The sequence below is a fragment of the Oncorhynchus masou genome, chromosome 24 (assembly GCF_036934945.1).
Source record: "Oncorhynchus masou masou isolate Uvic2021 chromosome 24, UVic_Omas_1.1, whole genome shotgun sequence".
Taxonomy (NCBI): domain Eukaryota; kingdom Metazoa; phylum Chordata; class Actinopteri; order Salmoniformes; family Salmonidae; genus Oncorhynchus; species Oncorhynchus masou.
The window spans coordinates 72,375,829-72,392,127 of record NC_088235.1 but is presented as its reverse complement, the minus strand read 5'-3'; the positions used below and the strand labels follow the sequence as shown (position 1 = coordinate 72,392,127).

General features: G+C 43.8%; 1 protein-coding gene across 10 annotated transcripts in view; it reads left to right on the top strand.

Annotated features, from left to right (window-relative positions):
* The window catches only part of LOC135512583 (FYVE and coiled-coil domain-containing protein 1-like), a 58,559-nt gene that overhangs the window by 22,204 nt on the left and 20,056 nt on the right, over window positions 1-16,299 (top strand). For 9 of the 10 annotated variants that reach the window (XR_010451432.1, XM_064934759.1, XM_064934751.1 and 6 more), the window contains 7 exons: window positions 86-2,599; window positions 2,813-2,905; window positions 6,748-6,866; window positions 9,822-9,989; window positions 11,220-11,369; window positions 13,129-13,358; window positions 15,411-15,564. Coding sequence is in view for 9 of the 10 variants with exons in the window: in XM_064934759.1 (XP_064790831.1) it covers window positions 86-2,599; window positions 2,813-2,905; window positions 6,748-6,866; window positions 9,822-9,989; window positions 11,220-11,369; window positions 13,129-13,358; window positions 15,411-15,564 (3,428 nt within the window). In the remaining variant the exon portion in view is untranslated. The remainder of the gene's footprint in view (window positions 1-85; window positions 2,600-2,812; window positions 2,906-6,747; window positions 6,867-9,821; window positions 9,990-11,219; window positions 11,370-13,128; window positions 13,359-15,410; window positions 15,565-16,299) is intronic. The other variant, XM_064934760.1, reaches the window with a different exon arrangement.

The following is a 16,299-nucleotide window of genomic DNA, read 5'->3' as shown; positions in this document are numbered from 1 at the left end:
AATGAAATGTAAAACCATAAACTGAGTGGTGTCATCTGCACTCAATCTAATACTCTCTTTCCCCAACCACCCTAAACCACCGCAGCAGGCTCATGAGTTCCTTGGCAGCCCTGACAATGGCCCAAGCATGCTGAGCGAGTTGAACGAGTTGTTGCCTTCCAGCGTAGAGGTGAGTATGTTGGACGAGCTCCGCCTGGAGCTGGACCAGTCAGAGCTGAAGCAGCGGGAGCTCCTGGACAGGGTACAGCAGATGGGGGAGGAGAGTGCTGAGCTCAGACGTGTGGTGGTGGAGCTACAGAGGCAGCTGGACGTGTCGCTGACCGCCCAGGAGAAACAGCAGGGAATGCAAGGGACCCTGAAAGACCTGGAGGCACGGGAGGAGGCCTTGTCCTGCGAGCTGGAATCCCTGAGGGCCGGGGAGAGGGCCAGGGAGATCGAAAATCGCCACCTTCAGGAGAAGCTGGCAGCCGCAGAGGGGAAGAACGTAGAACTAATGACCAAACTGGATGGGGTGTTGGATGAGAAGGGCCAGCAGGCGACTAGCTACTTTGACTCGGCACAGAAGATCCATGAGCTACTGGACAGACTGAAGGAGGCTGAGAGGGGGAAGATAGAGGCTCTGGCAGAGGGAGAGGATAGGAGGAGACAGGCCGACAGGCTGGCAGATGAGCTAAGGGTCAAAGAGGTGGCAGAAAAGAAGGATGAGGCCAAGCTCAAGTCGCTGTCAAAATCCATTGCAGAGGGGAACGCTAAGTTTGAGGAGTGTGCAGAGGAGCAGCGTAATGCCATTGACAAGCTGAAGGGGGCATTGACTTTGAGAGAGAAGGAGGTCAACAACCTGCAGAGGCAGCTGCAGGACCTCCAGAGTGTTCTGGAAGAGATGGAGATACAAGCAGAGGAGGCCAGAAACAGAGCAGAGGAGGAGAAAGAGGAGATCCAGGAAAGCATATGCAGTCTGAAAGAGGCCTTGGAGGTGGAAAAACTTTACCTGAAGGAGCAGTTGAAGAGCAGAGAGGCGGAGCTGCTCTCCAGTATACAGAGGCTTCAGCACCTGGAGGTCCAGAGCCATAGCCTGACAACGGAGAGGGACATCCTGAGCGCCAACCTCTCCAAGCTGGAATCTAGCATCAGGGAGCAGGCCAATAAAATTGAAGAGTACAAGACTCAGTGCACCAACCTGATGGAGCTGAATGGGAAGTTGCTTGACACAGTGAAGAGGAATGAGGAGCTGAAGAAGGAGCTGGCAGAGAGCCGGGCAGCCCTGGAGGGCGAAGTGGCTGCTCTCAGGGCGTCTGACAAGCACCTGAGGGGCCAGCTGGACGACGCCAAGGTAACAGTGGATGAGAAGGACAGGAAGTTGCGTGAGGAGAACCGGGCCTTGGACGAGAGTTTACAGAGGGCAGCCATGGCCGCTGCGGTCTCAGATGCCTCTACCAAACGGCTGGAGCAGGAGAACCAAGGCCTGAGGGAGGAGCAGGCTACGGTGAGGGCGGCGCTGAGCTCCATGCAGGAGGAACTGAAGTCCATCCACGGGCAGATCGGAGAGCTGGAGAAGAGCTTGGGGGCATCCCGCATGAGCGAGGCCAGCCTGCAGGAGCAGCTCAAAGACCGGAAGGCCCAACTAGAGAACAAGGAGAAGGGCTGTGCAGAGCTCCAGGCCAGGGTGGAGGCCCTGGAGGCCAGAGGAAGGACACTGCAAAAGGCTAAAGCAGATGCAGAAAATGCCTGTGCCAAAAAGACAAAGCTGATAGAGAGGGTCACCACTGAGAAACAGACGGTGGAGAGAACACAGCTACAGAGAAGCTCTGCCCAGGCCAAGGAGAGCCAGGAGGTAGCCGCCAAGCTGACTATGGTGGAGGGCCAACTGGAAGTGAACATGAAGGAGGTGTCCAGGTTCCAGGCAGAAGTGATGGATTTGAGAGTGCAGCTGAAGACCTCTGGGGAGGACAGGATGAGGAGCCAGGCCCAGCTGGAGGTGATGGAGGCCCAGAAAGACGCACTCAGTACCCTAACAGAGCAGCTCAAAGCCCAGACCGAGGCACTTAACCAGAGGCACGTGGCCGAGCTCCTGCAGTGCAAAGAGAGGGAAGAGGCTCTGTGCAGGGAGCGTGACCAGGAGGCAGCCACCCGGTCCGAGTCGGCTGCCGCAGAGGCCTCCGCCAGGGGAGAGCTGGCCACGCTAAAGGCCCAAAATGAGAGGCTGGCCATGGAGAATGCTGAGATACGTGAAGGCCTCCACCGGGCCAATACAGAGATGGCAGAGCTTGGGATGACTATCTGTAGACTGACAGCAGAAAGGGAGGAGGCCAAGGAAGGCTGGGCGGGGGAGGCAGACAGGATAGGGGAACTGGAGGAGAGAACTTCCGGGGAGGTGGAGCGGCTGGAGGCCTGCATGGCTGCCATGCGCCAGGAGAACACCAGCCTAAGAGAGGAACTGAGGATGACAGAGAACCTTCCGGGAGCCATGCTGGAGCTGCAGGACAAGCTGGAAAAGGCAGAGGGCCAGGTGAGGAGCCTCCAGGACACCAGTCTGGAGGAGATGGTAGCGGTCAAGTTCCAGATGAGCTCCGAGAGCATGAATCATCAGAACCAGATCAAGGTGAGTTTGGCTGGATTTCTGTCAAAAGCCTGTGACAGGGGGGAAATTATTGTGATTAATTAGACAATGAATTACTATGTGTGAATCAGAACACATTTACCTCTTCATAAAACAGTGTGCTTTTGCTGTGCAGGAGCTGCAGAATTCTCCTCACGTTTTTGAATGACCGATTTGGCACAATTTGAACACTTGTATGTTTTGCTCTCTATCCAGAGTCTGAAAGATGAGCTGGGGAAACTGAGGTCCCAGCTGCCTAAAGAGCAGGAGAAGGTGTCCAGTCTGGAGGCCAAAATATTTGAAATAGAGGTCTGTATCTTCACCTCTTTCATTATTCACATATGACAGAGAACATTATAACAACTCTAATGCAATGGTTAATCTTAGCGCTGGCTGTAGCGTTATAGGTTGGGGGGGTCCAAAATATTGTTTTGCTATTTTCACAACCAGAATTTGGCCGCAAAAGTTGGCGGTGGCGTGAAAGGGCTGGATTTTGATGAATAAACAGGTTGTGTGTGTGTGTTGAGGCTTCTCTGGCCAGTCAGAACGTGCTCCATGGCTAAATATGTGTTTGCTTCAAGTTGTGTATTTACGCTATTTTATGTATTGCGTTGTCATCAACTCCAATTAGAATGTTAGTCCGTTATAGCCTAGCTTATTAAATTCACTAGAATATTGATAAGACCTGAAAAGACACTGTATAATTTTATTCAAATTCTAATAAAAACGAAACAACAACTTGTTCTAAATATGCTATGTCTAACTACAGTTACTGGCACCATAATTACTCCCCAAAGGTGTATAATCCATACCAGGCAACTTAGACTATGGAAGGTTTTACACACATCCAAACTTTTCACAGGAGCTGGAAAAAGATCCAATATAAAGAGAAAAGGGGGAATGTCCACTCACTGTTATACTGTTCACAAATGTAATGTTTTAATAAACATCATGGAACCATCTTATGGATCATATTTGCACTCCTCCGGAAATAGCAGACGAAATTGCATCGCATCCGAACCATGTATGTTCTCACCATAAATCCATGGACAGTGAATCTTTCTCATTAAGTTAGTTTTTTAAATCAAATTAAACGAAAAACAATAAATAAAACAATTTAAACCAACAATATTTCTAAATAGGATCGGATCCGAAGCATGATATCATAAATCTCTTCTCTCATTCCATGGCACTGTGTGCACATGTAGGTCTTAACACATAACATTCACACGTCTATACAAAATGCTAGGCTCCTGTCAATTGTATTGTTATCTTCAGTACGAGTTAAAAGACACACCTGCTCATTCAAGAGTTTTTCTTTATTTTTACTATTTTCTATGTTGTAGAGTAATAGTGAAGACATCAAAACTATGACATAACACATATGGAATCATGTAGTAACCAAAAAAGTGTTAAACAAATAAAAAATATATTTGAGATTTGAGATTCTTCAAAGTAGCCACCCTTTGCCTTGATGACAGCTTTGCACACTCTTGGCATTCTCTCAACCAGCTTCATGAAGAAGGCTTTTCCAACCGTCTTGAAGGAGTTCCCACATATGCTGAGCACTTGTTGGCTGCTTTTCCTTCACTCCAGCTCATCCCAAACCATCTCAATTGGGTTGAGGTCGGGTGATTTTGGCCAGGTCATCTGAAGGAGCACTCCATCATCCTTAGTCAAATAGCCCTTACACAGCCTGGAGTTGTGTTTTGGGTCATTGTCCTGTTGAAAAACAAATGATAGTCCCACTAAGCACAAACCAGATGGGATGGTGTATTGCTGCAGAATGCTGAGGTAGCCATGCTGGTTGTCTGCCTTGAATTCTAAATAAATCACAGACAGTGTCATCAGCATGGCTACCACATCCTCCTCCATGCTTCACGGTGGGAACCACACAAGGTGAGATCATCCATTCACCTACTCTGTGTCTCACAAAGACACATAGGTTAGAACCAAAAATCTCTAATTTGGACTCATCAGACCAAAGGACAGATTACCACCGGTTTTATGTCCATTGCTCGTTGTTCTTGGCCCAAGCGCTTCTTGTTGTTGGTGTCCTTTTAATAGTGGTTTCTTTGCAGCAGTTCGACCATGAAGGCCTGATTCACACAGTCTCCTCTGAACAGTTGATGTTGAGATGTGTCTGTTACTTGAACTCTGTGAAGCATTTATTTGGGATGCAAACTGAGGTGCAGTTAACTCTAATGAACTTATCGTCTGCAGCAGAGGTAACTCTGGGACTTCCTTTCCTGTGGCGGTCCTCATGAGAGATAGTTTCATGTCACTTGATGGTTTTGCGACTGCACTTGAAGAAACATTAAAAGTTCTTGAAATTTTCCATATTGACTCACCTTCATGTCTTAATTAAAGTAAAGATGGACTGTCGTTTCTCTTCGCTTATTTGAGCTGTTATTGCCATAATATGGACTTGGTCTTTTACCAAATAGGGCTATCTTCTGTATACCACCCCTACCTTGTCACAACACAAACTGATTGGCTCAAACGCATTAAGAATGAAAGAAATTCCACAAATTAACTTTTAACATGGCACACCTGTTTAATTGAAATGCATTCCGGGTGACTACCTCATGAAGCTGGTTGAGAGAATGCCAAGATTGTGCAAAGCTGTCATCAAGGCAATGAGTGGCTACTTTGAAAAATCTAAAATATATTTGGATTTGTTTAACACTTTTGTTATTTCATGATTTCATGTGTTATTTTATAGTTTTGTTGTCTTCACTATTATTCTACAATGTAGAAAATAATAAAATAAAGAAAAACCTTGGAATGAGTAGGTGTGTCCAAACTTTTGACTGGTACTGATTGTGTGAGGCAGATTCTCCAAAAAATCTGCTTTTGATATGGCATTATAGGAGGACTGAATAGTTAGGAGGAGGATATCTTTTGCAATCGGACGAGGGTAGCTCTTTGAAAATGGGAATGGATAGCCTACTTGAACAAGAGAAATGCAGGTATGTGAATTGTGAATAATGAAAAAGCATGAGGACAAAAACCTCAAATGTTTCAAAGCACTCTGTTGACCATTTAAAACGTCGAGGTGGGAGGGGTGTCAATATTTGAGATGTTGCCTTAAAAACAACAACAAAAGTGACAATTTTTGTGACAATTATATTCATAAGCTACTTTTAATATCGCAATGCTACTAAACCAGCCTTGATTAAGGGAAAGGTAGGCTATGCTTGTTTTTTTAATCAAATTAAATTAAATTAGTTTTTTTTTATAAACACTTCACTGTCACAAAAGACGCATCTCTCCTTCCATGGAAGCTGTGCATCATGGCTGGATAGTCTGCGCTTTCTCTCTCAAAATCCATTCCATTATCAACTGCGTTACCGTTAAGATGTGCTTTTTGTGGGTCTTAAAACGTCCTGTTACTACTGCATGAAATTGTCACTTTTGTTGTTGTTTTTAAGGCAACATCTCAAATATTGACACCCCTCCCACCTCGGCGCAAGCGATCTGATGTTAGACAGGCAAATTACCGAACCTGGCGTTAGGGCTGTAAAATACCAGTGCTGCAGTTTTTACATGACGAAATTGCAAACTAACGTGCGTTTGACATCGCGCCAGACGAAAAAATGAAACCACAGTCTTCAATCCCTTATCAAGATAGACCACTTTAGGATACACTGGCACCGAACAACTGATTGGCTAAATGGCATGTATGTTTAGCAGCTGACACTGGAATAGTGGAAAGAAAGAATCAGTAAGAGGAATTTGTGAAAGATCATATTGTGCGTAGAAGGAGAGTAGATGTCAAATCCAGCCGTGGCACATTCATCTTCTCTGCCAAAAGTTTTTATGTTTTCATTCGAGAGGCAGAGGAATGAATATGAGAAAGGGAAAAAGGTAAAAAATACAAAAAGGGGGCGAGAGGAGCAGGGTTGCACACACCTGACTGGGTTAATGAATACCCCGGAGATTAGATGAGCTCAGTGTTCATAAGCCGAGGGTGATAAAACTTGCTATGATTGAGTGAAGAAGGAGAGAGTTCATTTACAAAGCATCGCTCCTCTGTAGACTTCTTAATCCTTTGTCTGTTTTTAAAGGGGTCAGCAGTTCATCTGTTTACGAAAGCTTTTTGGTTCTTAAAAAAAAACAAGTGTATGTTATGATTATGTTTGTTGAAGGGGGTGAATGAGGAGTACTCACGGCTGATTGGAGAGAAGGATGCTCACGTCGCAAAGTCGGAAGCCGCTATTCGTCAGAGTGAGGGAGAGATTCAGCGATTGAGAGACTCTGTCACCAGGTATGGCTATAACCTTCCATTTACATCTGACATACGGGCTGCGTTCATTTCATACAAAACAGTGACTAAAATATTAGTAAATGGCAATTGACAAGACTAAAGCTGACTAAATAGACACAGAAAAACTATAACTAAACAGAAATTATATTTCAGTTGACTAAAACTAAAGGAGAAAAAATGATCTCTGTGAATAAAATCAGACTACTAAATGGACTGGATAAGGTTTTTTGGAGAGATTATGCTTTTCAATGATAATAAGCACAAGCTAACCAGTCACCATCAGCCTTCTACTTAGCTACCTTTTGCCTGGTTAAGAAACCCAAGCTTTTTTACAAAATAAAAAACAATAGCAGCATTGAGTTTAATAGTAAAACAAGTCGAGCTATGTTTTTCTACCCCTTCAGCATAGAAAAGTATCCAGTCTTTAAATTTGTAGTCTCGCTCAACCCTCCCACTTTCCTCACTGCATTTCATAGCCAGGTTCTGTAGCCAACATGGCCAAGTCTCCCTCTTTCCCTGGTAGAAAACGTCTCAAAAAGCCCTTACCGTTCAAAAGATATGACCCATTATACGTTTTTGATTTCTATTGTGCGTTGGCGGCCGCCTCTTACGTTCATGATGCATATCTCGGGCCGTTCTAAAACTGGGTTACTTGCGGACCGGACCGTTAACCATATGTTTAGGCCACACCTTGTTCAGTCATGTCACCTTATTAGTAGGGCCGTGGCGGTCACAAAATGTTGTCAACCAGTGATTGTCAAACAAATAACTGCCTGTCTCACGGTAATTGACCCGTAATTAACATAAACATGTCTAACATCTCCTGGCTTTCACGCACAGCCTACAAGCTACTGATGCAGTCCTTTTGGAACATCTACATTAAAAAAAGGCTAATAAATCAATTTAATATAGCGTACGCCAAGGAGAAGCAAAGTATGGCCCATTGGCTGTGTCCGGCCCACCGGGCACTTCAAAATATCTGTATTTTTTTTTACCCCTTTTTCTCTCCCCAATTTCATGGTATCCAATTGGTAGTTACAGTCTTGTTCCATCACTGCAACTCTCGTTCGGACTCGGAAGAGGCGAAGGAGATTAGTGCGTCCTCCGAAACACGACCCAGCCAAGCTGCTCTGCTTCTTGACACAATGCCCTCTTAACCCGGAAGCCAGCCACACCTATGTATCAGAGGAAGCTCCGTACACCTGGTGACCATATCAGCGTACATGTGCCCGGCCCGCCACAGGAGTCGCTATAGAGCGCGATGGGACAAGGAAATCTCGCCCTGTCAAACCCTCCCCTAACCCGGACAACGCTGGGCCCATTGTCCGCCGCCTCATGTGTCTCCCAGTCACTGCCAGCTGTGACACAGCCCGGGATCGAACCCGGGTCTGTAGTGACGTCTCAAGCACTGAGATGTAGTGTCTTAGACCGCTCAGGAAGCCCCCACAAATTGATTTGAACAAAAATGTATCCCTTCATTGAATTTCAAAGTCCGGATGTGGCCCTCGAGCCAAAAAGTTTGCCCACCCCTGGACAACACCCCTGGACAACTTTATTTTAGACAAGTCTAAAGAAACATGATATGAAGAAAACGTAGTCTTATTTCAGAAGGACAGAATAGCATACTGAGTTGTCCTTATGTTAGGACCTGATATGGCTATACCATATGGCTGTGAGCTACACTAGTTCATTTAGAAGACAAGATTTGCCTAAAATTTCGTGGCATAATTTTATTTCATTTTATAGTATGAAGAAACAATTGAACATAGCTTCATAGAATATAAAGGATATTTTCTCCAAACGATTTCGAAGAAAGTGCGCACATGCGGCTATTCTGTGGAGGGTTTACAAATAAACTGGTCCTCCTATATGTTTAATTTAGAGTTATTTATGCAACTTAAGTTGTGATACAAACGTAGGACTATATTTAAAAAAAATGTTTTATACATTCTAAGGCTGCATGACGGGACTCTAATGGTGATTTGAAAAAAAGTTGCATGAAACACATGAGCTCTGATTTTTGTTTTTTGTTCAAGCTGCACACACTTCATCAGTCTCTCATTCACAATTTTACAAGCACTTGATAATATTCTCACCAGACCTCGAATTTCCCAGTGGCATCTCCCTTGTGTGGCTGTAATGCCCCCTAAAGAAATCCATGAATTCTGAGGCCAAATTAATACAACCACTCGCATCAACAACAAAAAATGTAAGCAATGAGGCTGATGCAACAGATCAGAACTTTTTGCTTCAAATGTTGATAAACTATCTCTTCACATTATCAGCGCAGCAATGTGCACACAGCAGGAGGCTATAAGCGCAAATGTTCCAAAATGAAATCAATTAGCGGGCAAACGCTCTTCCTGAAAGGGATGGCAAATGCGATTATTATTATTATAAAGATGCCTTTTTATGGTGGAAAAAGGCATGCACTGTTTCTTGCCTTACTGCACAAGCTGGGAATCATTCACAAGTGATAATACATCATTCATAAATGATAGGCTAATATTGTCACCCATCAGACTATTCTTAATTTAACGTTGTCTTTACATATACTAAATAACATATACTGTATGTCTGTGGTACATGTGTGCTGTATGTACATATGTGCCTGTGAGAGAGGGAGAGAACATTGGAGAATGCTGTAGCAGGCCTCACTCTCCTTTGACTTGCATGGAATTTGCTTATACTGTATAATAAACTCTAGAAGTGTATGAGTGGATTTCTTTTGATATAGTTTTAATATATATATTGGTCCTCACAATCTACAGTATATACCAAACATCATTACGATCTGATCATTTAAACATGTATTCACAGGACTTTAACCCCATGTGTCCAAAGTACAATAGTACAATATCGTACAATATCAAAACTCACATTGTAGACAAACGCCAATTCGCTCTTCCATTCGCTTAATCCCTTTCACTCCCTTCTAATCGCTCCCCAATTTAGTGCCGAGGAGTCTCTCTTGGCGGTCCAGGCGGCGCGTGAGGAGCTGAAGAAGAAATTGGAGCAGGCCGAGGTTGACAAGCATAGTCATTGCCTCAGGACGACAGCAGAGATCGACGACCTCTACCGAACCAAGAGCACCCTGGAGGAGCGCCTCATCGAACTAATCAAGTACGCCCTGGACCTTCCACCCTCTTCTGCACCTGCCCTGAGCCATGGGAGGAAACAGAAAAGTGACAGCTGCACCTTTTGATCTTGTAGAGGGGGAGGAGCTTTGTTTAGGATCTTGAAAGGGTGTTGATGACTTGTTTTCCCCCCTTTGTTTGGGCGATCAGATTGCATGTTATGTCTGGGTTCTGCCCTCTTAGCTGAGCCCTGGGTGGCAAGTGTGTGTTCTGAGGATGCTCTCCCATAGCGAACACAGTTTGGGCCTTTGATATGCCATCTCACCACTGACAGCCTTATCTGATGAGAAGGAGGGAGGGGAAGGAAAGAGATGGATGGTGGGAAAAGGGTATAAAAAAGTGACACAGAGGAGGGTGACGAAGAAATAAGTTGTTTGGAGACAGACAGAAACCAATTCGGAATTCCAAATCAACCAACCGGTAGGCACTTCTGTAGGTGTAAAACAATTGGTCCAATATACAGCTAAAAGGGCAAGATGAAAGAACTACTGTACTGTATGGATTACACATCCGATCTGTTGAAATCTACTGTACGTAAAGTGCCTAGGAGTAGTCGATTTGGAATTCAGAAAGTCTATGATTTCAAGGAGAAAGAGAGTGCAAGGTGGATTTCAAGAGGGAGAAGAATGAAGAGAAAGCAACAGCTCTCGTCTGCTCTCTCTCTCTCTCTGTCTCTCTCTGTCTCAGCTATTCGCATAGCTCTCATCCCCAGTAGGGGATAAAACACAATTCCAGCTCCCCTGGGGTGTCCTTAAACCACTAGAGTGCTTTTATTTACCGTCTTAATTTTTCTCTTTTTCCTATTCCTTACTGCTCATTGCCAGAAAGATGCACTCCAGAACAGGGGGTTATTGGAAAGTGCATGTGGAATTAGATTAGGACAATGTAAACATAATAGCACGAGTAATGATTATGTGGTCCTCAAATACCCACAAACCATACAAATGTATGATTCACTCGTTACAAAGAAACCATGCCTGAATGAACCTAACTGAGCGGATAATTGCCATACTCTGTCACTCTCTGATGAACAGAGGGGAACAACCAGATTTGTATAACCCATGTTCTTTTTGGCAGCAGGTCCTGCGCTCTAACCCCCCACCTGTGTATGTGTGTGTGTACCTGTGTGTGTTTGTGACCTTTTGCGTGCTTTGTACTTCGATGCTGGATCCAAACATTCAAAATGTATTCACAGTGTGTGTATGTGCTCCTGTAGGGATAAGGACATTCTGTGGCAGAAGTCCGATGCTCTGGAGTTTGAGCAGAAGCTGCGTGCAGAGGAACGCTGGTTGCAGGACAAGGAGGCCACCCACTGCCTGGGCTGTCAGGGCCATTTCACCTGGTGGCTACGCCGACACCACTGCAGGTGGGCACTGACTCACCAAATGGCCATATTACGTCATGTTACGGGAACCGTAGACAAGGTGTTAATTGCTATTAGAGAGTCGGTGACTTTAGAAATTGCTGACTCTTCTTTTTTTCTTATCGTGACTTTTTTTCTTAACAGACAACGGTCTGACTGGTAATGATTGAAAACATTGTGATACACCTACACACCAGTGGAGGCTCCTCATAGGAGGAAAGGGAGGACCATCCTCCTCAGGGATTTTCAAACTTTCAAAAAGTTATCCTTTTTAGATAAAACTATGCTAAATATAATCACGTCACAAAATAATAGATTGATTAAAACATACTATTTTGCTAAGAAATGTCTACAAGTAGCCTCAACAGCACTCTGTAGGGTAGCACCATGGTGTAGCCGGAGGACAGCTAGCTTCCGTCCACCTCTGGGTACATTGACTTCAATACAAATCTCACCCCGTTCCATAGACAAATACAGTAATTATGACAACTTCCGGTGGATGTCCTCCAACCTATCAGAGCTCTTGCAGCATGAACTGACAAGTTGTCCACCCAATCAATCAGAAAATGAATCTAGTATTGAAAGGTTAAGATACAGCCTAGCTAGCACTGCAGTTTGATTGGTTGGACAAATTAATTCCTTTCAAAATGAAGGGCAAGCAAGAGAGAGATTACATTTTTTACTTTCAGTTTCACTTAGCTTGCAAATGCAGCTAGCTACTTTACCCTACTCAAACAGAGGGATGCTATGTTATCTAGCTGGCTATGACTATCCAACACAACACTGGAACTCTTCCAAGTCAAGGTAAGCTTTTGGTTTTTACAAATGTATTGCCACTGTAGCCCGCTGGTGTAAGTACTAAACTGCTTACTGACTGTACACTGTAACGTTATTAGTTATGTTGACTATGAAGTTACTTTAGCTAATATGGTGACAACGATGTAGGCTGTGAGTAGCAGTTTGGCTTAGAAAGGTTTTTTCGCCTGGACACATACTGCTGATGTGTTGTGCATTAATGTCCACAAGCGACGAAGGGAAAATATGAGAGGAGGAGAGGATATAGATGCGAGAAGGAATAAAACGTGGCTATTATGAAAGTGAACTGTATTTACGTGTGATCAGGGGTGTATTCATTCCACTGATTTTAAACTGGATAAACATACCTGAATTCGTCTTATAGAATCTTTCGTTTACAACTATTGGACTAATTATCACACCCTTTATCAGCTAGATGCAGGCAAGAGTGTGCAAGGCGGTATTGAATGTGTCACTGTCTGTCCATGTGTCACTGCCACCTCAAATTCTTCTCTTGACCTGTGTGAACCTACATTGTAAACTTTCATTCATAGGCTATGTTGTAGCAACCTCATGATGGGTATAGGGAAAATTAGAGTATCATGTAATAGCCTAAACCTATCTCTGTGAATGGAATATGAATGACAGTCATCCAATATGCTGTAATAGAAATAAGGCCATGCTGATAAAAATAAATTGTCCTCCCTCATCTTTAACGCCACTGACCGCCACTGTTATACACATTTGTAAACAGGCCATTTTACATAGTGGTTACAATGGACAGAGGTGATGAATCTTGCGATATTGCCAGGATGGTTGATTGAGTATATTGGCTAATAATTCCAAGGTCTCAATTATATTGGACTTTCAGGCAATTCAGTATTTGAATAGGCATTTTAGTAATTTAACTTCTGTATTGAATGAATGTTCCACAGTGATACAATACTAGACTTTCTTCTTGTTTCAGGCTGTGTGGACGCATCTTCTGCTACTACTGCAGTAACAACTTTGTGATGACCAAGCACAGTGGGAAAAAGGAGCGTTGCTGTAGGGAGTGTTACACCCAACATAGAGCCGTGGTGGAGAGGTTCACAGAGGGTGAGCTGAGTCCCTCCGACACCCAGCTGCCTCCCCCCGTAATTGGGCCTCACTCTCTCCCCAAACCAGCCCCCTACAAACCTACTCCCAGGGTTACAGGTGAGATATAGATGGTCTCACGTATGCACACGCAAATACACGTACACACTCCTAGTATGCGCACTCAAAAACCCACACATACAAATACATGCTCACACACACACTTGCAAAGGCCTTTTTCAAACACTCAGTCGAAAGGGACACGTATTTAAGCAAACCCCCATGAGACAATTTGATTGAAAAACACAATTTGTCACAATTACTCTGGCCTTCTTTCAAGGTTGTGTAAAGTGGTTTTGTGTTGAATAGGGAAGTCATAACAGGTACTGAAACAAGACCATCCTCTACCCTGTGGAATAAGAACAGAAACCTTCTGGCATTCCTAACCATTCTAGTGGTATACTTCCATTATCTTGTTCTAAGCAAAAGGGTGAGGGGTGGTAGGTGCCACCTCAATTCAATTGTCTTAATCTCCCTTCCCCTTTACTGCTTTCATGAACAAAAATGGCAAAAACCACAGCGGAGGTTGCTTTGCAAACATCTGACTTGTTTTGTCACATCATTTTACTGGGAAGTGAAAATGTACGGCTACTACAGATTTCAAGAAGCCTTCATATTCCTCAAAAAGGTAAGTTCTGGTGTGGACGTTTATAGAACAGCCAAAGCCCAATGACGTGCGTCGTCATCACACATACAAAACCTGACAGATGGGATAAGATGAGAAGTTCAAAGAAATAGGCTAGTAAAAACATCAAGAGATACTATACGATTAGAAAGGTTAAAACATTATGTAAAACATCACAGCACAATTGAAAAATAATAGCCCATGGAAACCAAACGAGGGGGGTCTGTGGTGATAGGTGGGATGGGCTGAGAGTGGCTGAGGGGGTGGGATTAAAGAGCTTATGTTTGGTAATGTGTTATTGTTATGTGACTGCTTTATATAAAAGTACCATGTGTGTAAAGCGTGTATGCAAAATGTCTTTGTAAAATGTGTATGTAAAATGTTTGTACAGTACCAGTCAAAAGTTTGGACACACCTACACATTCAATGATTTTTCCTTATTTTTACTATTTTCCACATTGTAGAATAATAGTGAAGAAGAAATCAAAACTAGGAACTCACACATATGGAATCATGTCGTAACCAAAAGTGTTAAACAAATAAAAATATATTTTAGATTTTAGATTCTTCAAAGTAACCACCCTTTGCCTTGATGACAGCTTTGCACACTCTTAGCATTCTCTCAACCAGCTTCACCTGGAATGCTTTTCCAACAGTCTTGAAGGAGTTCCCACATATGCTGAGCACTTGTTGGTTGCTTTTCCTTCACTCTGTGATCCAACTCATCCCTAACTATCTCAATTGGGTTGATGTTGGGTAATTGTGGTAGCCAGGTCATCTGATGCAGCACTCCATCACTCTCCTTCTTGGTCAAATAGCCCTTACACAGCCTGGAGGTGTGTTGGGTCATTGTCCTGTTGAAAACAAATGATAGTCCCAGTAAGTGCAAACCAGATGGGATTGCGTAACGCTGCAGGATGCTGTGGAAGCCATGCTGGTTCAGTGTGCCTTTAATTCTAAATAAATCACAGACAGTGTCACCAGCAAAGCACCGTCACACCTCCTCCATGCTTCACGGTGGGAACCATACATTGGGAGATCATACGTTCACCTACTCTTGAGTCTCACAAAGACACGGCAGATGGAACCAAAAATCTAACATTTGGACTCATCAGACCAAAGGACAAATCTCCACCGGTCTAATGTCTATTGCTCGTGTTTCTTGGCCCAAGAAAGTCTCTTCTTATTGGTGTCCTTTAGTAGTGGTTTCTTTACTGCAATTTGAACATGAAGGTTTGAATCATGCACTCTACTCTGAACAGTTGATGTTGAGATGTGTCTGTTACTTGAACTCTGAGGCATTTATTTGGGCTGCAATTTCTGAGGCTGGTAACTCTAATGAACTTATTCTCTACAGCAGAGGTAACTGTGGGTCTTCCATTCCTGTGGTGGTCCTCATGAGAGCCAGTTTCATCATAGCGCTTGATGGTTTTTGCGACTGCACTTTAAGAAACTTTAAAAGTTCTTGAAACTTGTTTCCTGTGCAGTGTCGGACCCCAGCGCCAAGACTGATGACGGGGCCTATGACATCATCACAGAGGAGGATGCGAACGGCATCTATGACAGCGAGTCGCTGTCCCTAACCACAGGGGATTCACTGGAGGGGGAGCAGGACACACGGCCCCTGGGGGCACTAGAAATGTGAGTGCAACCAGACATGGACAGATACCTAGCCAAATAAACACACACGCACACGTGTACACACACACGCATGCGCCTATACAGAAACGTGGGTACACACACACACAGCATTCCAAGTGCACAGTCATGACAAACTTGAGTAATGACAAGCTCTCTCTCAAAGAGTCATGAAAAACTCTCAAATCTCAAAGACGTACGCTCATTTCATGATAAAAATGTCAGTTCTTTAGTAGGACTCTGAGCAAAAAGTACTTGATTTCCAGTGGCATGCAGTGAACGGGCTTATCTCGTACCACAGAATTCCCTCAAAGTAAGACTTTATCCACAACAAATATATCTTTATTTTTAAATATTAAGAATTCCAACGGTATTGGCTTAAAACTTCTTATGGGCAGGTGGGACGGTAGCGTCCCACCTGGCCAACATCTGGTGAAATTGCAGAACACGAAATTCAAACTACAGAATTATAAATATTTAACTTTCATAAAATCACAAGTGTAATACAGCAAAATAAAGCTTACCTTCTTGTTAATCCAGCCGCTGTGTCATATTTCAAAAAGGCTTTACGGCGAAAGCACACCATGCGATTATCTGAGGACAGCGCCCCGTATACAAAACCATGAAAAACATATTTCAACCAGGCATGTGCGACACGAAAGTCAGAAATAGCGATATAAAAAAATGCCTTACCTTTGATGATCTTCTTCTGTTGGCACTCCAAAAGGTCCCAGGTAC